The sequence below is a fragment of the Artemia franciscana genome, chromosome 11 (assembly GCF_032884065.1).
Source record: "Artemia franciscana chromosome 11, ASM3288406v1, whole genome shotgun sequence".
NCBI classification, from domain to species: Eukaryota; Metazoa; Arthropoda; class Branchiopoda; order Anostraca; family Artemiidae; genus Artemia; species Artemia franciscana.
In genome coordinates this window covers 8,417,540-8,444,640 of record NC_088873.1, presented here as the reverse complement: position 1 = coordinate 8,444,640, position 27,101 = coordinate 8,417,540, and the positions used below count along the sequence as shown (strand labels likewise).

Below are 27,101 nucleotides of genomic sequence, written 5' to 3'. Positions count from 1 at the left end.
TTAGAGGCTATTTAAACCGTCGCTATAGCGGTAACCCATTGCTCTAAGCAAATACCAACGCTCTATAACGCTCTATGGTTAGACCATTGCTCAAGTGGTAATAACCCTCCGCTACACACATACCAAGGTGTCTAGGTTCACCGCTTAAAGTACGGATGCCTTCAAGCCGTGGCTTGTTGGACCGCTGTTCTAGCGGTAACCCATTGCTCTAAGTAAATACCAACGCTATATTCCTCTTTTATATGGGATTTCATTGAGCCCATGTTTGCCGCTTAAAGCACGAATCCTTAAAGCCGTCAATGGTTAGACCGTTGCTCAAGCGGTAATAGCCATCCGCTACACATATACCAACAGTAGAGACATTGTCATATGGGGTTCCCATCTAGCCCATGTCCACTGTATAGCGTTTAAGCTTCTCTCTCTTTCTCTATCTCTCTCTTTCGCTCAGATTTACCCCGCCGTGAATTAGCATGAGAGGTTGACTCTAGTTGAGCATTGTGGAGTGACATGCATGAGAGGAAAATTTTCAAGTTGTCAACCCGTAGTTAACGGGTTGACTCTATTTCGGCATTGTCAAGGGACATGCATGCACGGAGAGGTGTAGCATAAATGGGAGACAGTCACAACGGCAATCAAAGGGGTAAAATTAACCTTGACTGGGTTGCCCACTTAATTGGACAATCTGTCTTAGCTTTTTTCTACAATTAGCCATGACTTTGACTTTTCCCACAACTATTCCCTTTTTGTTTAAATTCAAAAATCAACGGTATCATGGTATCATGCCCGCTAGATGTGCGTTTCGGTACGGTAGGTACGGGTAGGTATCATGCGTTTCGGTATCATGCCCGCTAGATAGCGCGGCATTTGAAAAAAAAACAGAAAAAAAACCAGAAAACAGATAAAAAAAAAAACAGAAACGGAAAAAAACAGATGAAAAAAAAAAACAGAACAGAAACAGAAACAGGTAAAACAAAAACAGATAGCCTGTTTCTGTTTTTTGTAAAAACAGAAACAGGCAGAAACAGGCAAGAAAAAACAGAAACAGAAACAGAAAACAGAAACAGTGCCGATGCATAGTCTGAATCAGACCAAGCTCCGCTCTGAACAATACATTCATTTGCGAGATGCAGTTGTAAATGGCGGTAATACCACAAACGTTGGAAGATTAACGATTTTACCTTCGTCATATGCTGGCAGTCCCCGTCATATGCATGAATATGCTCAAGATGCTATTGCGTATGTTCGTCTCTATGGTCGTCCAGATTTATTTATTACATTTACATGTAATCAATCTTGGGACGAGATACAGCAGCTTTTACTTCAAGGACAATCGGCGGTTCATAGACATGACATTACGGCCCGTGTCTTCCGGCAAAAGTTGAAATCACTGATAAACTACATAGTAAAACTTGAAGTGTTTGGGTCAGTGCGATGCTGGATGTATTCAGTGGAATGGCAAAAACGAGGTTTGCCACACGCACATATACTAATCTGGCTACATAATAAAATTACTTCTAACGAAATTGATGATGTGATTTCCGCTGAAATACCTGATGAAAATGTCGATAAGGGGTTATATGATATTGTTGTAAAAAATATGATACATGGACCTTGCGGTGCACTGAACGAAAATTCACCATGCATGGCCAAAGGAAGGTGCACGAAGCAATATCCTCGACTTTTAGTATCCAACACAATTACTGGCAATGATGGTTACCCACAATATAGAAGAAGATCTACTGAAGATGGCGGTAAAACCGCACTAATAAAGAAGCATAACGGTATCGCCATCGAAGTAGATAACCAGTGGGTTGTTTCATATTCCCCATTATTATCAAAAACATTTAATGCACACATAAACGTTGAATACTGTAACTCCGTAAAGGCAATCAAATACATATGTAAATACGCCAACAAAGGCAGTGACATGACAGTTTTTGGCTTGCAGTCCGAAATCAATGATATCGACGAAATCGTAAAATATCAGGCTGGAAGATACATAAGCAGTAATGAAGCTGTTTGGCAAATTCTTTCATTTCCGATACATGAACGAAGTCCAGCTGTTGTTCACTTAGCGGTACATTTACAGAATGGTCAACGTGTTTATTTCTCGGAAACCAACGTGCAACAGAGAGCCCTGAATCCACCGGATACAAAGTTAACTCCTTTATTTTCGCTATGCAAAAATGATTCTTTTGCAAAAGAACTGATGTATACTGAAGTGCCTTCGTATTACACGTGGAATACTAAAAATAAAGTATTTGAACGTCAAAAACAGGGTAAGTCAGTCGACGGCCAACCTCATCTTCATAGATACCACGATAGGAAGACTCTACACCGTTCACCCCAATCAACATGAATGCTTCTTTCTACGCCTGCTTTTGGTGAACGTACCTGGTCTGACGTCCTTTGAGTTTTTGAGAACTGTAAACGGTACTATACATGACACTTACCGTAGTGCATGCCAAGCTCTGAATTTATTGGAGAATGACCAACACTGGGATAACTGCATCAATGACGCGTGCGATAAGTTGTATAAAATAAGTTGTATATATAAAAATAAGTTGTCTGTGTGTTATGTCTGTTACACTTTGTCTGTTACGCCAGATTATATCTTCTATATATATATATATATATATATATATATATATATATATATATATATATATATATATATATATATATATATATATATATATATATATATATATAAATAAGTTGTAAGTATTTTTGTGTTGAGGGTTTAAATGTAAAAACTGGGAATTGCAAAAGTATTTCGAAATATTTTGACAATAGATTAATGTAATTTGAAAACCTTAAAAAAGATACTTAAAATTTGAGGTTTATTATAAATTGTTGAGCTTTAGCAAGCTCGGCACGTGGAGATTTCTCCAACTGTCAATGTTATAGAATGTTACCAAAAAGCAAAACCAGGCTTGCGGTTCAAAGAGAAAGGGCCAGATTAGGAATGTGCAATTTACGTCAACGCATGCTTGTCGAGGAACTACCAGAGCAACGCGAAACCAGACTTGCTGCTGAAAGAGAAAGTAAAAAAAGAAGGCGTGTCGAGGAATCACAAGAGCAACGTGAAAACAGGCTTGCGGCTTCAAGAGATAATGCTAGATTAGGAACGGGCTGCTATCTTGATCAGCCCGTTGCAACGGGCTGAGCAAGAACCGTTGCTCAGCCCAGGCAACGGTTCTTGAAAGTCTGAAGCTGATCCTATGATCAAATATACCCACCTTTTTCCACAATAGAGGGTTCCAATAAACAGCTGGTAATTTACATAAATTACAGTCCTTGGCCCAATGGTTAAAGGGGGTCTTGTCATACCCGGAGGCATATCTGTCGGACCTTTCGAAAATTCTTAGAAAAAATGGCTGTCTTGAAATCCTTAATCGGATGTCTTGGGGGCTGCACTGGGGGCAGGGATATAGGCCGCATAAATTGTGCTCTGGGAAAATTGCCCAGAGCTCAATTTGCGCTTTACTGAAAAAAAAATACAAATGACCGTGGATTTTTAGTTTAAATGGACATATATTGATATTTATTCCTAACAAGTTTTTATAATTTTTTATTTATGAAAGTAAGAAAAGTGAAAACATTTCAAACGTATTTTGTTTTCAGTAAAGTGCAAATTGTGTTCTGGGCTTGAGAAGGCATGGGGGTTATCAGCCCTACTCATTTTAAATTTTGCTCGTTTTGAGTTTGACTTGGCTATTTATTGTAATTTCTGTTCGTTTTGAGTTTCATTTATTTATTAATAGTGGTTTGTGGTAGTTTTATGCTAGGAAGATTATTTGAAATTCTTTTTGCTCAATCTTGGCTTAACGGAGCTTTTGACTTTTCTTTGAAAAAGTTTTTTAAATTACTTTCTGTTCGTTTTTTTATTGACATAGTCTTTTTCATAGAAGAAAACATATTGTATATCTTTTCAGTTTTCTTCTATTAGAATCCATAGTATGGGTTGCTATTTGCATGTTGGAGAAACTTTTTCAAAAATTTTAAATCCTGACATAAATAGTGTTTTTAATCTAATTTTAATGATTCTAAAGTTGACCTGAACACTAAAACTTAATATAAATCCCAAAAGATTCTATCTATGTTCTTTGACAACGTGGATACTCTTATACTTGTTTTATTTATTTAATTTGTAAGAGCAGAAGCAGTCTTATAGGCAATATATAGCATATATATATTATATAGCAGATGTCTTATAGGCAACCATAAACACAATTCCTTTTGATTTAAATTAAAGTAACATTTAGTTTTGAAGCATAATGGGCCAATTACATTATTGTGGGGGGGTTGACTTGTCTAATATCCCTAAAGACATAGTTGCTGGATTGTTCTACTATGCTCAACAAAATGACTGTCTCAAAATTTTGACTGGAAAACGAAGGGACTTGAGAGAAGGGCCGCTTGCCCTCCGATCTCTTGTTACTCTTAAAAAGGGCACCAGAACTTGAAATTTTGAATTAGCTCCTTTAAAAGTTTCAATGACATTTCTAGGTATTATAGAATGGTACTGCCGATGATATTGCATATATACCATTTTGAAAACCTGCATGCCTACAGTTTTTCCCTTTAATTGAAACTCCTAAGCGATCCCTAAAAGTTTCATCTTAATACCTATAACGTCATTAGTTACATTGACTGTAGTGGTAATATTAAAAGTATACTTTGAGGTATACTTTATATCTTTTTTTGTAGCCAAACTGCACCAAAATGCAGGGTTGTCGCAATAGATTTATAATCAACAAATTTCTTCTTTAAAAGAAATTTATTGAATATAAATGACCCAAAGAATCCTCTGCGTAAGCTCCTGAACATAGGTATAAGGCTCGTGGTTGCCCCCTTGGGGACAATCTACTTAAGAATATATCCTAGCCCATAGTAACCGAAACTTTAAAACATACTTTGAAAAGAAAACTGTCAAGTGAGGATATATATACACATATACATGTATATATATATATATATATATATATATATATATATATATATATATATATATATATATATATATACTATAACTACTCACAATTTAGGGATGAGTCGGTTATTGAGGGAGGGGGTTAGAAACCTGAAAATGGTCTTTTCTATCCATTGTGGAATAAAAGAAATGTATGTTTGAGTGCAGGTTAGAGTATCGTAGCCACTCTAGCCTATTTATCTTGTTTTGTCGCTTTTCAAATTGCAGTCTTCATTTGTTTTTACCCTAATTAAATAAGGTTTGAAATTAAACCGGTCAGCATAAACACAACACTAACAACTTTATTGGCAGAAATATTTTGGAATGTGTCAAATACAATGTTTTTTTTTTTTTTTTTTTGCTGTTAGGACGGAGGTTAAATGCTCCTTAAATTTCAAGTAGTTAAGTTACAGCATTTCCGGAGTGGTAACATTAGACCTATATCCGTTGGAAAAGAATTTATTGCGTGACAACTGGGAAGTTATCCATCTGATGCAACATGTATCAAGTATTAAAAAGATATGTTTCTTTTGGTCTAAGTAATACACAAGGGGTTATGTACTAGATTGGCTCTTCGTGGTAACGAGCTGTAGGTAAGAAGCGACTCGGCTCAACAGTAATCGAAACTCTAAACAATAGAATTTTTAAATCAATAGATACATTAAAAGAATCGGCTTATTATGCTGATTCTAAATATATAAGATTCACCAAGCATTAGTGTCATCAAAAGCTACGAGCATGAGAAAATTTGCTTGATTTTTGGAAAAGGGGGAAAGACCCCTATAGTTCAAGGAATCTTGATGAAAATCACACCATCAGATTCGGCATTAGAGAGAACCCAACTGTAAATTTCAAGCTCCTATATCCAAAAATATGGAGTTTTGAAATTTTGGCTAGAAGAAAGGTCACGGATGCGTGTTTATTTGTTTTTTGCTTGTTTGTTTATCTCAGGGGAGATCGTACCGAACTAATGGTCCTAGAAAATCTGAGACAGTGCATTCGAAAGGAAATTAAAAGTTCTAGTGCCCTTTTTAAGTGACTAAAAATATTAGAGAACAACTAGCCCCTCTCCCATGCCCTTTTTCCCAAAGTTGTCTGATAAAAATTTTGAGACTTCCATTTTATTCAACATAATTGAAAGACCCAATAACTATGCCTTTGGGGGTAACAAGACCCCCATTGCCCTTTGAAAAAGGGCTGTAAGTTATGAAATTTGCCCATTCTTTGCCTATTGTGATTGTTATTGGGAAGTATGCAGACTTTTTTTTTGGGGGGGGGGATTGTGATTGAGATGGGTTTCTATAGGAAGAATTTTACGTTGGGAAGGAAATTTCTGGGGGTGAAATTTCCAGTCGAAATTTTACACTGTGGGGATTTTACAGAATTCCTAAACGATTTTTTTTCTATTTGTCTTAATTTCTCTTTGTCAGCTCAATTTTGCATGTGAAAGTGTTCAGGGGGAATTATCTGGGGAAATTTTCAGCTAGTTTGTATCTCTGGTAAGAGATTTCCACGGAAGGGGGATTTCCGGTCTGATCGGAAAAACGATTAAAACTTAAAGTCGTTTTCAAATGAAAGTATGCCAAGGAGAATTTTTCAGGCTGAATCGTCCGCAAGAAATTTTACGGGGGTTGGCGGAGTTTCAGCGAGGATGGGATTATCCGGATGTAATTTTACAGGGCGAGGGGTGTATTTTACGTGGAAAGATCTTTCCGCGGAGGATTTTCGCTTGAGGAGAGGGAATTTTTCACGGGAGGTAAGCAATATTTACCGGGAAACATTGTTTAACATTATTTATTAAAAAAATATTCAAACATTATTATTTTTCATTTTTAGTGTTATAAACTGCTTTTTAATGTGCGCTTGGTATTCTAAATGTAAGAATAGCATTGAAAACACCGATAATAACTAGTTGTGTTTCGACTTTTCTATTCAAATAATATAGATAGCTGGTATTCCTCCCATTCCCCCTAGATTTTGAAAAGTTCTACTTTTGGTATTTTCATCGAGAAATTGTCCGTTGTATTTCCATTGAAAAGTAAAAAAAAAACAACGAAATTGCCCTCTGTTAGTTTTGAAAAATTCATTTTCCCCTCCCCCTCCGTATATTTTCGTGAATTGGCACTCTTGGAAATAAAAAGTAGTCTCTTTTATTACAAGCAATTTATTGAAATATAAGATCTTAAAATATTTTACTTTCCCTTTTCAAAGTACTGAAACTGAAATTCTTTTATTACTAGTTATCATAGAAAGTCTTTTTTTACTAATTACCGAATGACCTTTGACTTTTAGCACTGCAATTTAAGGTAGTATACCCGGTAGGTTTTTTTTTAATATAAGATAATCGTGTTTTACCGTTTATTTTATTTGTAGGAAAACGACACTAGCCTACTTGGCTTTTTTACAAAAATCCGCTCTTTTACAGGATGGTTGGGAGAATGTTGAAACGTACAGCGAGCTATAAGTGAAGTGTCTCAAGTTTTATATTTTTTTAATGCTTAATGGTTATAATTCTTGTCAAATATTTTGACAAGATTTTAATTTTTGACAAATATTCTTGTCAAATCTTGTCAAAGATGTCAAATTTTTTTGGAAGACTGCTTGCACCGAAAGGACAAGATATTCGTATTATGAAACTCCTTAGTTTCAGATCTATCCATTCATCGAACTAGAATTATGATACTATTTGCACTTTTTCTTAGAGTTCGAACTAAACTTGCTTAAAAAGTATGACAGTTTTCTTTTCTCAATTTATTTTTTAATCTATAAAGAGAAATGCAAAGCAAGTTCCAAAAACGTAATTCAGTAGTTTGATATTGCTGAATCTCAGCCATTGAGGGATAACAAATCATCTTCTTTTATTGGAACCAGAGAGGGTTTTAGAGGATGAGGACAAAGGGGCCACTTGGCCTGTGCATAGGAATTTAAGGGGCGCAAAATCTCAAATGAATAATCTAACTGTCATAATCGTTTGTGATTTTAAAATTTAATTTGTTTTAAAATAAAGTAGAGGGCGTAGTTTGCAGTAAGTATGAGTAAGAAAAGTCAGATTTAAACCAATGGAAACATTTGTTAATAAATAAAAATTTTGTTAATAAATGAATTTTTTTTTAAATTTAGGCGAAAACTTTTTGGGAGGCAGGGGGGATACGCTAATCATGATTTTGCCTCGGATGCAAGACAGGCCAGAACCACCACAGGTTGAAACATTGAGCCCTAGGACCGCAGAAAATAATATACCGAAAACTTGCACAGGGAACATGAACCGTGTCACACGCTGTAAATATTTTTTTGTTGTTGTTGTGTATTCCTCGCTTTGTTTGCACTTTCAAGTCCTGATATGAGCTATGATTCGCTCTTTACTAGGTTACAGTTATTTTTACAACCATGATCCGTGCGAAAACTTATTCCTTTGTCAAACAGTGGCAGAAAGAGTTGTAGATGACAGGCACTTTTTCTCAATGGAGACATAATTTATTCACAAAAAAAATCAACAAAAGAAAGCACGAAGCCCAGTAACCGGGGCTTTTATGGCCACTCCAAAAAAAGGCATTAATTTACATCAGTGCATTCGGGTTCCCCTTTCACAACAAAACTAAAATATATAAAACATGTAGAACATATAGAACTACTTTAAAACGAGAAAAAAAAATCACAGTTCATAAACCTGGTGGCAATGGTGTATCATCTGCTCACGAAAGCCAGACCTTTCAACAATAACCCTACTAGAAGATGGCGTCTTAGACCACAGCACCGGGAGAATATGACGAGCAGAGAAAGCAAACCTTGCAAACACCACAGTCTGCTCTATTGTCCTGCTAAGTGTCCCATTATTGTTTCGTTTTTGAATTATTGACTATTGTTTATGTCAATATTTCTAAACTGCAAATAAATGACTAAGCAGCCTTTGCCAATTAACTAATGTTTAGCCATGTACCAGGAGGGGAAACGTAACGCCTAATAGCAAGTGTTCGATAATTTCAAGCCATGAGGTTTATAGCATGGAACCAAATAACCTCACTAATATGACATAGACACAGACCTATCACAAAGAAAACTTAAAAAACTCGAATTTTAAACTGAAAAATACACTGTTTTTCTTTTCTAGAGTTCGGTCTACCGCCCGATGTTGCTGGGGCAACTTTGATGGCAATGGGAACCTCTGCGCCTGAGCTGTTTACCAACGTTATTGGCACTTTTGCAACACAGAGCCATGACATTGGACTGGGAACAATCATTGGCACTGCCGTCTTCAATGTGCTGGCTGTTAGTGCCTGTTGTGGACTGGCTGTTGGTTTTGTAAGTCTTATCCCCATAGATAGATAGATAGATAAGTGTATTTCAAAAGCTCAAGGGCCATATACACGCAAAAATATAAATAAATAACAAACAAGCAAGGAAATTAAACAACAGTACAAATTACAAGTACGCACAGAAACAGAATACAACGCGAAAATACCTAATCTAACGACAAAATTAATTAATCCCATAAACTTTTTCTTCTTACGAAGGATTTATCTATATACTCTCCCACTCGAAATATTGTGGTTGGGTAACTATTTTGCAGAATACCAGGAAGCATCATATTAATCTCATGCAAATATTTTTCCGGTAAATCAAAGAACCGGTCATTTTTGGAGAAAATGATCCAAGTCTTCATCCTCATCTTTAGAAAGGGGACAAACATACCGCCTATCAGAACCTCTTTTTCCGAACATTTTTTGCCTATTCTAGATTGGAAGACAATTCGCCCTAAGCTGAATCCAACGACGTAGAATCATAGGTGGTAAATTCAATTTAAAATAAACTTCCTCTCCAAAACTAGGTTTTGCCTGATTATAATGTTGTAGGGTTGTAGAATCTAAAACCAGCCCTTGCCAATGCTGAATTTCCTGACTCTAATATAAATTGTACCTGGCTTTCTAAATCTGTTGGTATACCACTAGAACAAAGAACATTATTACATAAGTAAGGCATTCCTACTTTTTCTAGTAATGATTTAACTTGGGATGGCCACGAGGTTTTTAAACCACTTTTCAACATCTCATCATATGCCACTCTTACTAGTCTATCTTCATTAATCTTAATTAACTTTAACCTGAATCTAAGCGATAAAATAGACCTACGTAGCTTTAAAGAACACAGGCCCATATCACCTTCCAGAATCTGTGAATGAGTTGTCTGATGTAGACCAAACACTCTTTTATAATACTGGAGCTGAAAGGACTCCAGTTGCTGCACCGTTGCTCCACCCCACATATCTCTGCTCCATATTCTATCATGGGTAGAATTTTTGTATTAAATATTCTTTTGTGCATTTTTGGTTTTTAATGTCTATTATCGTCGGGTTATTAAAAATTACAGACATGGCCACTCCACCTCTCTTAATTTCCTTAGGCGTCCATTTTCCGGTAAGATAAACCTAAGTATTTTGTTCTTTTACTTATGATTAGTTCCTCATTATTAAGTTTAAATCTATACTTTTCTTCACCACATAGGATACACTTCTTTTTTAAATTAACAAATTCGCTCCTTTCAGTATTCAGCCTTAATTTTTTTTATAATGAAAAAAGAAATCACCAATGCAACAGCACATAAACATAAAAAAAAGACAGAAGGAGAAAAGGAAGACTGTTTTCCTACATTAGTGATTAATATAGATAAGTACTTGAATGAGGCCTTAACCCAGCTTATCCATCCAATTACATAGGTCAAACAGCATAGCCATACACAAACAACCGTAAAAAATTGTCCATGGACATTGCAGTCGTGTCGTAAGTATAAGTCGTCATGTACCGAATATTTCAAAGTATAAATCAAACAAATAATTCAAAGGCGACCACCCAACACAAGGACTCATCAGGAGAATAAACACATTCACACTCATAGAAGAATACACACACACATATATATATATATATATATATATATATATATATAATATATATATATATATATATATATATATATATAATATATATATATAATATATATAAATAAATAAGTTGTTTGTCTGTGGGTCTGTCGTATATATATATATATATATATATATATATATATAAATAAGTTGTTTGTCTGTGGGTCTGTCGAGCGACGTCATGCCATCATGTCGTCATGAAGTTAGTTGTCGTCATGTTTGTTATGACGATGACGTCATTAAAAGTATTTAAGAAAATCGTTCAAAGACAAATTTTTAATTGTAAGAAGATCGTGGACGGAAAAATGTTTAATTGTAAAATGACAGAAGAACCTACAATGGCAACAGCCGAGAAAGCTGCTCAAAGAGTCTATGCCAAAAAACTTGCGGCTGATAGAGAAAGTAAGAATCACAAGAACAGCAAGAAAACAGGCTTGCGGCTAAAGAACGCAAAACCGCGCAGTTAGATGAAAATCCACCTGGACAGCGAGCGTCAAAACATATCAAAACTGAAAATGATAGCGATGATGATTGGGTTTGGGATTTTGACTTGGATAAAGTCATCAATGCCTACCAATTTTAGTTAAAAAAACAAAGGTTCGGCGATATGTATTTCATAGTGACGCTGAAAAATAAAGAAGAAAAAGAAAAGTCAAAAACGAAAAAAGGTAAAAAACTAAAAAAACTAAAAAGAAAAAAACACTCAAAGAGAAATTACAGACCGGGACACAAATGACGACCGGGACAGAGGGAATATAAATGACGACCGGGACACTCAAAGAAAAATTACAGACTGGGATACCGGGACACAAATGACGACCGGGACACAGGGAATATAAATGACGACCAGGACATAGGTATTTAAGAATATCGTTCAAAGACAAATTTTTAATTTAAGAAGATCGTTGAAAGAGAAATTTCTAATTGTAAAATGACTGAAGAACCTACAATGGCAACACCCGAGGAAGCTGCTCAAAACGAATGTATTCAAGCCGAAGTAGCTGAGTTGGTAAAGCGTTATGTTTCAGGTTCTAGTTCCGAGAGGCTCCAGGTTTGAACCTTGGCTTTAGCATTAATACAAAAGAAGAAAAAAACTAAAAAAGGTAAAAACTACAAAACTAAAAAAAGGAAAAAAACTGAAAAATAAAGGAGAAAAAGAAAACTAAAAGCCGGGACACAGGGAATATAAATGACGACCAGGACACTCAAAGAGAAATTACAGACTTGGACACTGGGACACAAATAACGACCGGGAAATATAAATGACGAACGGGACACTCAAAGATAAATTACAGACCGGGACACAAATGACGAACGAGGCACAGGGAATATAAATGACGAACGGGACGCTCAAAGAGAAATTACAGACTGGGACACTGGGACACAAATGACGACCGGGATACGGGGAATATAAATGACGACCGGGACACAGGGAATGTTCGATTAGCAATCACCATCAACAAAGCTCAAGGGCAATCATTAGAATAATGAGGTATAGATCTGAGTACGGATTGTTTTTCCCATGGACAATTTTATGTTGCATGTTCAAGAGTCGGTAAACCTGACAATCTATTTATATGCACAGACAATGGGACATCAAAGAATGTTGTATATTCGCAAGTTTTACGTAGTTAAAAACATATATAAATCTATAACGAAAAGAGATATCTTTTCTCTTTTATCTATATTCACAGGTGGCACACAGGGACACAACTACAATGGCGCGTAACGACTTACGCGCGTGGGGGGGGCTTGGGGGGCGCGAAGAGCCCTCACTAACTAGGTGTTAGGGTGGCGCGAAGCGCCAACCCAATAGCAACTTTCTATATATATAAAAATAAGTTGTCTGTGTGTCTGTCGAGTGACGTCATGTTTGTCGACTGACGAAATTACAGACCGGGACATCGGGACACAAATGACGACCGGGCCACCGGGACATCTATATATCTATCTATCTATCTATATGTATAAAAATAAGTTGTCTGTGTGTGTGTCGAGTGACGTCATGTTTGTTGATTGACGAAATTACACACCGGGACATCGGGACACAAATGACGACCGGGACACCGGGACATAGGAAATATAAATGACGACCGGGACACTCAAAGAGAAAGCGACCGGGACACAAGGAATGTTCGATTAGCAATCACCATCAACAAAGCACCGGGACACAAATGACGACCGGGACACAGGGAATATAAATGATAAAAACAAAAAAAACTAAAAAGAAAAAAAGGAGAAAAACGCAAAAATTTATTTCTTCATATACCAATTCAAAAACGAATGTATATACAGACCGGGACACCGGGACACAAATGACGACCGGGACACAGGGAATTTAAATGACGACCGGGACACAGGACACAACTACAACGGGGACGCCGGGGGGCACAGGGGGATATATAAATGACGACGGGGACACAGGGAATGTTCGATTAGCAATCACCATCAACAAAGCTCAAGGGCAATCATTAGAATCATGAGGTATAACTAAAAAAAACTAAAAAAAAGTAAAAAACTAAAAACTAAAAAAAGACCAATTCAAAAACGAATGTGTATGCAGACCGGGACACCGGGACACAAGGAATATAAATGACGACCGGGACACTCAAAGGGAAATTACAGACTGGTACACCGGGACACAAATGACGACCGGGACACAGGGACACAACTACAACGGGGGCGCCGGGGGGCACAGGGGGATATATAAATGACGATGGCGACACAGGGAATGGTCGATTAGCAATCACCATCAACAAAGCTCAAGGGCAATCATTAGAATCATGAGGTATAGATCTGAATACGGATTGTTTTCCCATGGACAATTATATGTTGCATGTTCAAGAGTCGGTAAACCTGACAATCTATTTGTATGCACAGACAATGGGACAGCGAAGAATGTTGTATATTCGCAAGTTTTACGTAGTTAAAAACATATATATACTAGCTGTTGGGGTGGCGCTTCGCGCCACCCCAAAACCTAGTTGGTGGGGGCGCTTCGCGCCCCCCCAAGCCCCCCCGCGCGCGTAAGTCGTTACGCGCCATATTAGTTACGCGCCATTGTAGTTGTGTCCCTATGTCCCACCTGTGAATATAGATAGATATATATATATATGGTTTTAACTACGTAAAACTTGCGAATATACAACATTCTTTGCTGTCCCATTGTCTTTGCATATAAATAGATTGTCAGGTTTACCGACTCTTGAACATGCAACATATAATGGTCCATGGGAAAACAATCTGTATTCAGATCTATACCTCATGATTCTAATGATTGCCCTTGAGCTTTGTTGATGGTGATTGCTAATCGACCATTCCCTGTCCCGGTGTCCCGGTCGTCATTTACATCCCCCTGTTTCCCCCGGTGTCCCCGTTGTAGTTGTGTCCCTGTGTCCCGGTCGTCATTTATATTCCCTGTGTCCCGGGTCCCGGTCGTCATTTGTATCCCGGTGTCCCGGTCTGTATATACATTCGTTTTTTAGTTTTGTTTTTCTCCTTTATTTTTTTCCTTTTTTTTTCTTTTTTAGCTTATTTAGATTTTTAGATTTTTTAGTTTTTTTTATTAGTTTTTAGTTTTTTTTTCTTTTTAGTTTTTTTGTCCCGGTCGTCATTTATATCCCCCTGTTTCCCCCGGTGTCCCCGTTGTAGTTGTGTCCCTGTGTCCCGGTCGTTATTTATATTCCCTGTGTCCCGGTCGTCATTTGTATCCCGGTGTACCGGTCTGTATATACATTCGTTTTTTAGTTTTGTTTTTCTCCTTTATTTTTTTCCTTTTTTTTTCTTTTTTAGTTTATTTAGATTTTTAGATTTTTTAGTTTTTTTATTATTTTTTAGTTTTTTTTTCTTTTTAGTTTTTTTGTAGTTTTTACCTTCTTTTTAGTTTTGTTAATTTTTTTTTTACTTGTGTCCTGGTCGTCATTTATACTCCCTGTGTCCCGGTGCTTTGTTGATTGCTAATCGAACATTCCTTTTGTCCTGGTCGCTTTCTCTTTGAGTGTCGTCATTTATTTTTTTCTTTTTAGTTCTTTTAGTTTTTACCTTTTTTAGTTTTTTTTTAGTTTTTAGTTTTTTTAGTTTTTTACCTTTTTTTAGTTTTTTTAGTTTTTTTAGTTTTTTAGCTTTTTTATTTTTTTTATTAGTTTTTAGTTTTTTTGTAGTTTTTGCCTTTTTTTTTAGTTTTTTTAGTTTTTTAGCTTTTTTATTAGTTTTTAGTTTTTTTTGTAGTTTTTGCCTTTTTTTAGTTTTTTTAGTTTTTTAGCTTTTTTATTTTTTTTATTAGTTTTTAGTTTTTTTTGTAGTTTTTGCCTTTTTTTAGTTTTTTCAGTTTTGACGTCACCTGATCCAGTTTTTTCAGGTGACGTCACCTGATCCACGATCCACAGATCCACAGACAACTTATTTTATATATATAGATAGTTTTTTTTTTTTTTTACTTATGTCCTGGTCGTCATTTATACTCCCTGTGTCCCGGTGCTTTGTTGATTGCTAATCGAACATTCCTTTTGTCCTGGTCGCTTTCTCTTTGAGTGTCGTCATTTATTAGTTTTTTCCTCTTTTTTTTTAGTTTTTTATTGGTTTTTACCTTTATTTTAGCTTATTTTTCAGTTTTTTCCTTTTTTTTAGTTTTTTTTTTTTTTTATTTTTTTTAGTTTTTTACCTTTTTTTAGTTTTTTTAGTTTTTTTAGTTTTTTAGCTTTTTTACTTTTTTTATTAGTTTTTAGTTTTTTTTTGTAGTTTTTGCCTTTTTTTAGTTTTTTCAGTTTTTTTTTTAGTTTTTTATTGGTTTTTACCTTTATAGTTTTTTTTAGTTTTTTAGCTTTTTTATTTTTTTTATTAGTTTTTAGTTTTTTTTGTAGTTTTTGCCTTTTTTTAGTTTTTTCAGTTTTGACGTCACCTAATCCAGTTTTTTCAGGTGGACGTCACCTGATCCATCCATCCATCCACAGACAGACAACTTATTTTTATATATATAGATAGATATCTATCTATATTCACAGGTGGGATACAGGGACACAACTACAATGGCGCGTAACTAATATGGCGCGTAACGACTTACGCGCGCAGGGGGGCTTGGGGGGCGCAAAACTTCCCAACAGCTAGTATAAAAATAAATTGTCTGTGTGTGTGTTCGAGTGACGGTCATGTTTGTGTGTCGACTGGCGTCATGTTTGTCGACTGACGTCATTATAAGGATTGACCTGTATGCGTGATGAAGTTGTTTGTCGACTGACGTTCATGTTTGTCAACTGATGGAATTACATACTGGGACACCGGGACAAAATGACGACCGGGACACAGGGAATATAAATGACGACCGGGAACCTCAAAGAGAAATTACAGACTGGGACACCCGGACACAAATCACGACCGGGACACAGGGAATATAAATGACGACCGGGACACAGGGACACAACCTACAACGGGGACGCCGGGAGCACAGGCGGGATATATAAATGACGACCGGGACACAGGGATTGTTCGAATAGAAATTACAGAACGGGACACCGGGACACAAATGACGACCGGGACACCGGGACACAGGGAATATAAATGACGACCGGGACACTCAAAGAGAAATACAAACTGGGACACCGGGACACAAATGACGACCGGACACAGGGAATATAAATGACGACCGGGACACATCATTAGAATAATGAGGTATAGATCTGAATACGGATTGTTTTTTCCCATGGGCAATTATATGTTGCATGTTCTTGAGTCAGTAAACCTGACAATCTGTTTATATGCACAGACAATGGGACAGCGAAGAATGTTGTATATTCGCATGTTTTACGTAGTTAAAAACACACACATATATATATATATATATATATATATATATATATATATATATATATATATATATATATATATATATATATATATATATATATATATATATATATATATATATATATATATATTATATATATATATATATATATATATAATATATATATATATATATATATATAGTTGGTGGACCCCAACAGCTAGCAGGGATATAAATGACGACCGGGACACTCAAAGAGAAAGCGACTGGGACACAAGGAATGTTCGATTAGCAATCATCATCAACAAAGCATCGGGACACAAATGACGACCGGACACAGGAAATATAAATGACGACCAGGACACTCAAAGATAAATTACAGACCGGGACACCGGAACACAAATGACGACCGAGACAAAAATGACGACCGGGACACAGGGAATATAAATGACGACCAGGACACTCAAAGAGAAATTATAGACTGTGACACCGGGACACAAATGACGACCGGGACACAGGGAACAACAACAACGGGGACGCCGGGGGGCACAGGGGGATATATAAATGACGACGGGGACACAGGAGTGATCGATTAGCAATCACCATCAACAAAGCTCAAGGGTAATCATTAGAATAATGAGGTATAGATCTGAATACAGATTGTTTTTTCCCATGGACAATTATATGTTGCATGTTCAAGAGTCGGTAAACCTGACAATCTATTTATATATATATATATTTATATATATATATATATATATATATATATATATATATATTATATATATATATATATATATATATATATATATATATATATATATATATATATATATATATATATATATATATATATATATATATATATATATATATATATATATCCGTCCTAGCCGAGTCGGTTGGTGCGCTGGATTTGGGATCCTTTGTCTGAAAGGACGCGGGTTCAAATCCAGTGTACCCAATTGTTCAATTTGGGACGGGAGTCAGTGGCGTGACTCTGTAAGCTTAGCCAGAGTCGACCCAGCTTTAAATGGGTACCTGGAGAAATCTGGGGAAGGTAAACAGGAAGGGTGTGCGAAAGCACAGGATGGTTGGCCCCCAACCCCCCATTGCACTTCATGGCTGAAGGGCCAAGAAACGGAGATCAGCACCGCTTGTAGGGACTGTAAAGTCTAATGCCGTATCCTTTACCTTTTTATATATATATATAATATATATATATATATATATATATATATATATATATATATATATATATACTCTTGCACCATTAAACAATATTTTTTCCGTTTTCCGTTCCCCTGAATTGTATAACAAATTTTAGCGAGTCCCTTTATCAACTTTCTCACGTCTGCCTAATTTTCCGTTAAAAAACTGTAACATCTTGGCTGGTAACTGAAAATGGCTTGTAGCCAAATTTCACGATTAAGCATCAGTTGCGGCGTCACATAATGAACGCTTATAATGCAAGAGTTCAAATTTCAAATTTACTCGTTTTTGGTTGAGTTTGGATATTTCCAAGGAGTTCCCACTTTCAAAAATCGTGTACACAAGAAGGCGTGCACCATACGCGGTGCAAGGAGGTGTACCCTGCCGTCACCCTTTGACAGCAGGTGAATAAACCACATCATTGAATCAAGGAGACGGTTGAAAAAATTCTCTTGTAAAAGTGTTCAAATTCATTGTTTATCAGCAAGTGGCTATGAAATGTAGCGCTAAAGGCTAAATTTCTAGAGGCGGTTTTAGGCGTTGGACAGAGGGGGTGCTTGTCCCGGACGAAGACATTTTAGGGGTAAATTTTAAATAAACAATCTAACTGTTATAATCATTTTGTAATTTTATAAATTCTATTTTTATTAAAATAAAGTAGAGGACACATTTAATAAATGAAAAATTAATAATTTACTAAGTAATTAATAAAATAAAAATATATAAAATCATTGAATAATAATAGTTCAAATTGTTAAGTTAAAGCAATTCAAAATAATGTTGTTAATAAACGAAAATTTTGATAAAATTTTGCCCGATAATTTTACGGGGAGACGGGTGGGGGTGCTAATCGAGCTTATGGCTCAGGCGTAAGAGAGACCAGAACTGCCAATGTAAGTGTCTCATATATTTTCAAGGTACAAGGAAGCTTTGAATCGATTAGGGTGGGGAGGAACGTGTGCAGCTATGTCGGCCTCAGGCGGCTTGGTGCTTTATTGAGTTGTTAGTAGTAGTTGCCAAAATTATGAGGCAGCCAGGTTTTATAACAGCGTCGAGCATTTTCATTTTCCTTTTATTTGGTTTTATCAATATCGGCTTTACCTAAATATAAAAAAAAGGCTTGGACCCCTCTGTCTGAGTAGTCAGGCGGCAGTTTTCTAACTATTTGTAAAACTTTGTCGATTTTCGGTAGAATATCTGTAGGTGGCATTCAAGGCCACCTATGTAAATTTTTTTAGTTTGGTTAAATGTAATTAAATGTAAAATTTTTTGGTAGAACTGTTTGCCATTGTCTATTATGTTCTTAGAGATGTTCAATTGATTTAGGAATAAAATACCACATTGTAAAAGTCCAAAGAGCAGATCAATAGAAGCCAGATGCGATTCCGTGAATAAAAAGCAGGACTTCGACAATCACCTCTTTCCGAAATAGCCAGTATTTCAAAGGGAACCTCGGAAGCAGCTGAAAGCTTGAAAAATAATGGAATGTCTTTGAAATTTGAAAATAACTGGAGTCGTGTTCCTCTCTGATTTTAAAGTTGTTTTGATATAAGACATTTTTCGTTGTCAAACCCTATTTTTTTCCAAATTCTTAGAAAATATTTAGAACCTAGAGCTATAAATCACATGGCACTGGTGGGTTTTTCAGATGAGGCAGATCCCTGTATTTAGATTTCTTTTTATTAGAACTTCTGGGATTAAACAGAGAATAGACAGAGTATGCCTGGCTAGTAGGGCAAACGTTTACGGAATGTTACTCTGTCCCACTAAAAAAGGTAATATCCAAGGCAAAGATTTGCAAATATTCACAAAGCGGCGTGAAATATTCGGACGGGTTTTGGACTTTTTTTTCTTTCTTTTTTACTGCTATCCCCGAACAGTTCTTCACAAACTGAAAAGGAGAACAAGCCAAGTTGAGCTCATTCATATTCTTATAACTGCAAACAGACATAAAAATCCATTCAGCTAAGGCCAAAAAAAAACAGCCATATGAAAAAACAAAAAAAGGACCACGTAGCAACATTTTCCAGGGATTCGGAGCTTTCTGATTTCTTGTAATTTTTGTCGGGAGATGCATTGGGAATCCCACAGATCTTCCGAAAAATACAAACTCTACTCGAGGAAAGGAAGGCTATTCTAAGACTAGATTGTGCTACTAGGGGGAGGGGAGGTTGGAATAAACACAACAATAAGGCATAGACCCATCTTTTTCAAATTTTCTGGGTGGAAGGTGTTGGAAGTGGGACGATTAAGACCTGTCGTATGGATAGAGCGACCCTTTACGGTGTGTAGGTATGCTGCTTCTTTATATAATCGATAGCATTATGTCTGGTTCAGCCAAAGAAGTTGAATGTTATAGAGGAGAAATGACGCGTAAAACATGGACTCAAATTGATAGTACAAAAAAAAAACAGGTCAACGAGACTCATTATATTTATATTTAGAATATAAATATATTTTAAATAAATTAAGTACGTATAACTTCTCTGTTACTCCTGCTGAACGGGAATAATGGGATTGAGATGTGTCTGCTTTACTTGAGAGCAATTTTAGGCGGGAATTTTAAACTTGGTAATGAGAGCTGGGAGGTTTTTCTTTATATTTTTTTGTTGTTGAATAGTTGTTGTGACAAAAGGAGTATTGGAGCACTTAAAATGTAAAAAGAAAAGTGATTATTATTGTACTTAAATAAATAAAGGTAATTGAATTAAAAGAAATTTCCAAAATATTTAATGTATTTTAGAACACTTTTAACTTTTAAGCTATTTGGTACTTGTCGATTATTGGAAACGTATTCAAGAATCACGCTTAGGTTACATCTCAGGAAACCAGTTTCATAGCTATAAAAACAAGTATTGGATGACACAATGCATTGCACTTAGAAAGAATGCATTGGACTTGTATAATTTGGGCTATATATTTGCATATTCGGGGTAGGGGTGGGGCTAGATTACGTTAGGTTGGGTTGGGCTAGGTTTCCATTATTGTATTTCTAAAGTATCATTATATCTTCGTGTTTTGTTATTTTTCATTAGGATTAACCTCACTTTTTGGATGTATTTCCAATAATTCGAAAATTTGTCAAGCTGTACTTGTCTATTATAGTGACCATACTACACCTCTTGATCTGAGTAAAACCGGTTTCTCTATCTGCTTTCGAAGATAAGTATTTAATATATCTACTTGTCTATTATAGTGACTACACTCAGGCTCTTGATCTGAGTAAAACCGGTTTCTCTATCTGCATTCAAAGATTGTTAGCTTAGTCTTAGTGAGATAAAATCTTACGTAGGTGTATTTTGATTAAGTATTTAATGTATAGAGCTGGCTAGGTATATAATATAATGCGTTCTGGGTGGCCTGTTTTCCATAATTCTCTATTGTAATTTCCAAAGTTTTGTTGCTAAAATATTACATTTTCATCATGTTTTGGTATATTTCATTATGATTAACCTAACTTAACTTCTTCAGTATGGTCACTATAAGAGACAAGTACCAATAAAAATAGTACATTGGACAATTTTCCTGAAATTCGAGTCCTGAAGAATTCAGGAGAATCTAGGGAGGAGTGTCTGGGTCCCGAGTCTTACTCAACGCCCTTCGTACGTCCTGGTTGTGACTTAGTTTGTTGTGGCTTAGTTGTGGCTAGTTGTGGCTTAGTTTGGACATAAGTCATTCTCATTTATTTCAATCCATTTGTTCAACTTTATATTGCAGGCTGTTCCTTTGGAATGGTGGCCACTAACCCGAGATTGCATAATGTATGGATTTGTTGTGGCAGCCCTAATTGGTATTATTTATGACGGTAGAATTGAGTGGTGGGAAGCTCTTATTCTTGTTCTTCTTTACGTAGTTTATATAGCAGGTAAGCTTACTAAAGCATTACAATGGACAAGTTGTCAATTTTTGGGGTCTCCAAAAAAAAGGTGAATGGCTGGATCTGGCTCCTCAGGCACTTTAATATAGGTGCTGAAAAGAATTTTGAATATATTATTTTTATAGGTCCCTGGGAAATTAAAATGTTCCTATAAATGTATTAAATTAATTAATTAATTTCTTAATAAATTAATAAATTAATTTCTTGGTCGATACACTGTTTTTCTATAGTGTCTTATGCTTGATTTGCCCGTAAAGGCAACAAATATGTTTTAAGCACTTAGTGGTAAAAATAGCGTTCATCGTAAAAAATATTGTTGCTCTCATGCAAGGATTTTCGTTACTAAAAAAATAAAAAAACGAAAATGTATAAATCGTATTCAGAGGGCTGTCTAATATATCTAAGCATTGATTTTTTTAAAATTAGGGTAGCAACTTAACAAATTTATATTTATAGAAATTCACAAAAAGCGAATTATAAAAAAAATGCCTATAAAAGTTTTGTGAAATAGGCAGGGTTTGCACAGAAATTTCTGTGTGTACATTTGAGGTAAGATATGATTTTATTTCCGAAAAGAACCATCATAGAGTCAAAATGCAGATACAGAAAAAGCAAGTATATGTCAGAAAAATTTATCAAAATGTCAAAACTCGTAAAATTAAAAGAGAATAAGCTAAATAATTACTCAAAAACAGTTCAGTCTTCTGACTAAAACCTTCAAAACGCAATTTAGTTAAAAAAAAGAAAGTTCAAAAATTTCAAAAAACATTAAGCAACTATAAGGCAGAACGAGGGGGGACTCATTTATTTAACATTTTCACTATGTACGGGACAAAATTTTTTCATTATCTTTCAGGGGATATTTTTATAGGATAAGAAGCGGGATATTTGTTGAAACAGAACGAGGGAGGCGAGGTAGAAGTGGAGAAATTGACTAGAGATTGTACAAATGTGAATTCGGTGCATTTCTAAGTAAAAATATATTTTCTATGATTCTGCACTATCTTTTTAAATTCTACTGGACAATCAGCTTTTACTTATTTCTGTCATAATTCTAATATTGGTTTAGAATGTCAATTCATATTGTTTTCGATGCTATCATAGTCAAATTCTATATAATGCTTGAGAAATTTCTTCTAATGTTGAAATCCAAACTATATTGATCAACAAAACTTATTTTCTTTGGGAATTATGTTATTGTAAAGAAAAGCAAATAAATCTTGATATTTTAAATGATTTTTGGACTTAAAACAGTAATTGAAATTCCAACAAAACATTGTATTTCCTTTGGACCTCTATATATTCTGGGAATTATTTTGTTTGAAATACATTTTTTTTTTTTTTTTTTACAGTGTAATTTCGCACGTGATTCTCTTTTCTCTTCTGTATTGGCATTTCACTCTAGGAACAAATTCCTACTTACGTGTCTGACGTGGTCGTGTTTGGTTCTCCTAGGCCTTAAACATTCGTTAAATCTTCGTGTTCTCTAGTATTGGGGTCATATTTCTGTATCCAAGGCACGCAATTTTTTTGTGGGGGAATGTGAGTAAGCTATAGGGCTGGGGGAGGAGCGGGTTGAAGGGGTGGGAGTCAATGGAGTTGTATTTGGATGGTGGCTATAACCCTGGGGGATTTCGGAAGAAGGAGATTTTTTTGATTATATTATTTAGTTTAGGATGCCTCTAGGAATGTTTATGTAGGTAATCACTACGCACTAGAAATTTCTTTTCCTAGTCAAGTGATTTATGTCTGTAATGGTTTATATTTGTGTTTATTACGCTAAATAGATTTAAGTTAAACATAATTAATTGGTTAATTATTTCATTTCTGCGAGGGAGGGAGTGGGAGGCATAGTCCTTGATTGGAAAGTAATAGGGGCATACATGGGATTGTTATCTGAAATTAAGGGCAATTTTATAAGGTTTGATGGTTTCCAAGTTGAATGCGTACATCGCCGTTGAAACCCCGATATTTTGTGAGAGATTAGAAGATTTTATTATAGGGTTGCGAGAGCTTTAAAAAAAACAGTTTAGTTATAACCGGTTTTTCAACTATCTGGGAAGTAATACCAAATACCAGGTTTTCGGGTTTTCCTATTACCTGGGAACAATTCCAACTGCTGAGTTTTCGGGTTTTCCAACTACCTTGAACCAGTTAGACTCTGATTATTTCAACCATTAAATGTACCTAATATTAAGGACCCTACTGTATCGAGTAGTGACTTTTAAGAAACCGGTAGGTGTTTTGACAGTAAAATAAAGGGTTTACTTCTAAAAAAAAAATGTCGGCACTCAATTAATTTTTGTTCTTTCTATTGGCTTAATATTCGTCAAAAAAGAAAAAAAAAACATTTATATGGCATTCGAAACTGGGTGGCTACCTACCCAAATAACTTTCGATAGTTCTAATGCTATCGGCTGTCTTGAAGCTTTGAGATAGTCTATAGTAGAAACCGGCACTTTTCTGTGGCTTCTATCTTTTAAAGTTTCGGTTACTATTGGTATTGGCACGGGTTGCTCTGTGCTTTTAATTTTGCTACCACGAATATGAACATATTATTTGATATTGAATGAAATACGTCGGTATAACTCTTCCTTTTTTGGCTCCTCCTTAGCTCTAGATACGCCAATTGCGCAACAATTTTGTTTGTCACCTTTCTCAGCCGAGGGGTTGTCCATTTTCATACACCTGATGTACATGTCAAACCACCCGTGTATCGCGCAGTTCCACCACGGATGGTACATTCCTCGTAGCACTTGGCACAGCTCCTCCACGATTGGCACGGTTCTCCACGCTTGGCGCGCGCCAGGTGTTGTACGTGATTTCTGAGTCAGCATTCCCTCGTTTTCGGCTCTATAGAATATACAATGGAATCAATTTATAACTTATCTTAGATAAATATTTGCACGACTTAAATTCTTTCCCAACTGCTGACTCAAATACTTAATGACAAAGAAAATTTTTAGAACTTTTGGATTAATCTGTTTAAACATCATAAAAAACGGTTTAAGCTCAGGCTAGATTTCGGTGCTATCAATTCGCTAGTTTTATCCGAAAAGTGGGTTTTTAACTTTTTTGTTACGTCAGATAATATTCGCACAATCCCTCTCCCCCTGCAAAAAAAAAGTAAGAAGTGATGGCCTATAAGCTCAGGCTTTATTTAAGTGCTATCAGATTGCTAGTTTTATCCAAAAAGTTTGTTTTAATTCTTCAAGTTATATAAGACGAATTAGAGTAATCCCCCTCCTGCAAAAAAAAAGGAAGAAGTGGTGGTCTAACTTGACAGAAGTTGTTGGTTATTTAAGACCATGATTTTGCATGTTGTAAATATTCCGGATTTCCAACAGCCTGTACATCCCAATTGCTATGCTAGAAGCATAAACAATTTAGCGGCTATGAAGTGGGTTTTTGGCTTCCCCTGCTTGTACTTTTTCAAAAAATGATGGTCGGGTTTTCTAGGACTACGACCCAGATTAGCCCTTTAAGATACATTATAACTAACTTTTGGTTCCTCTATACAATTATGCACGATAGAAGCTAGTAGGCTTCATACGAAACGCACTTTGTTGAGTGGTAAGAAGAACAAAATGGAAAAAAAAATCTTCGAAGGCAGATATTTTTGAATGAAAAAAAGGTGTTTTTGAATCTTCGTTTTGTCTCACATTTGTATCATGTTTTTTTCTTTTTTAGTTATGTATTACAACAGAATACTTGAGAAATCTGCTACAAGTACAAAAGAAAAACTGAACTGCAAAAAATCAGGTGGTCTTGAGGAGGCTTACAAAAATCCACCGAATCCGGATCTGAATCAGGGTAAGCGCAAGAATTTCTCATTTATCCTTACAAAATACTGCAAGATTCACAGAATTACATAGAACATAAGTGCGAGAATTTCTGCCAAATTATATTTTGTGGGTTAATCCTGGTAAGTTAAAAAATACTGCCAAACTCAAAATAACGTGGCAAACTAGTACGACAATTTCTACAAAATATATATTTGGTAAGTTAAAAACGCTGCCAGGCTCATAAAGTTATATTGAATATAAGTGCGAGAGTTTCCGCCATGTTTATATTCGGTATGTTAATCCTGGTAAGTTAAAAAATACTGCCAAACTCAAAATTACGTGGCAAATTAGTATGACAATTTCTGCCAAATTTATATTTGGTATGTTAAAAATGCTGCCAGGCTCATAGAATTACATTGAATATAAATGCGTGAGTTTCTGCCATGTTTGTATTTGGTAAGTTACATTCTGGGAACTAAATTCTTTTAGGTTACAGAATACTGGTAGAATTACATAGGATGTAAGTGCGAAAATGTTTGCCAAGTTTATATTTTGTAATGTGCATTCTGGTAAGACTGGTAAGTTAATTCTTGTAAGTTATAAAAATACTCCCAGGCTCATACATAGCAAGAAAAACGGAATTTAATAGATCACCTTAACTAGGATGTCATTTTATAAAAAATTGGACTACCAAAAGATGTGTCATCAAACGAACTTGGTTTAATCGGGATTTTTTATGCACTGGACTGACACGCTTAGACTAGGAACCAATGGGAATGAAGAGGTGATGCTCAATGACGAGAAAACTAACCATGTGGATAGCTTTACCTAACTGGGCAGCATTACTAGTAAATATGGTAGATGCAGTGAACATATAAAAAGTAGAGAGTCGAGTATTTAAAGCATTCTTTTTATACTTCAGATTTGATTATAGAAGTTTAAGGACTTGCTTAAGCCCCAAGGCTCTATTTTTCCCAATTATACTAATAAGAATACTCTTCATGTTTTTGATTTACAATAGGGGTGTCGTCTACCATTCTTTGTAGGAGCAGTGATGGTAGAATCAGTTGTAGCAAGGTATCGGGTAGAATCTACTACTACTAACAACACCGCAGCACCAAGCCGCCTGAGGCCAACACAGCTACGCACGCTCCTCCTCAATCCCAGTCTATTCAGAGCCTCCCTCTTTACACCCTCCAAAGAAGTCCCCATTTCCTCTAAATCTTTCTTTATTACATCCTCCCACCCCAGGCGAGGACGAACTGCTTTCCGCTTTGTCCTAGACGGTAGGCCAAAAAGGACAATCTTCGGCGATCTGTCATCCTTCATCTTTAGAACGTGCCCTAACCATCACAACCTTTCTGTCGTTATAACCCTAGAAATTTGGATTGAACATCACTACTGTTTGAAATTAGGAGCGCCCAGGCTTCAAGGCCATATTTGACCACCGTCATCATCGTACCTTCAATATTCTACTCTTGGTTTGCATACTTTTTTGTTATTCTCCCAAACTTTTTTAATTGTGAAAAAAAAAACACCCTGAGCAGCGGCATTTT

General features: G+C 35.8%; 1 protein-coding gene across 1 annotated transcript in view; it reads left to right on the top strand.

The window, feature by feature from the left end:
- LOC136032763 (sodium/potassium/calcium exchanger 4-like) overlaps positions 1-27,101 on the top strand; it is a 51,948-nt gene that overhangs the window by 7,492 nt on the left and 17,355 nt on the right. Inside the window, exons 3-5 of the mRNA XM_065713110.1 lie at positions 9,084-9,274; positions 21,601-21,748; positions 25,451-25,573. Coding sequence (XP_065569182.1) covers positions 9,084-9,274; positions 21,601-21,748; positions 25,451-25,573 — 462 coding nt within the window. The remainder of the gene's footprint in view (positions 1-9,083; positions 9,275-21,600; positions 21,749-25,450; positions 25,574-27,101) is intronic.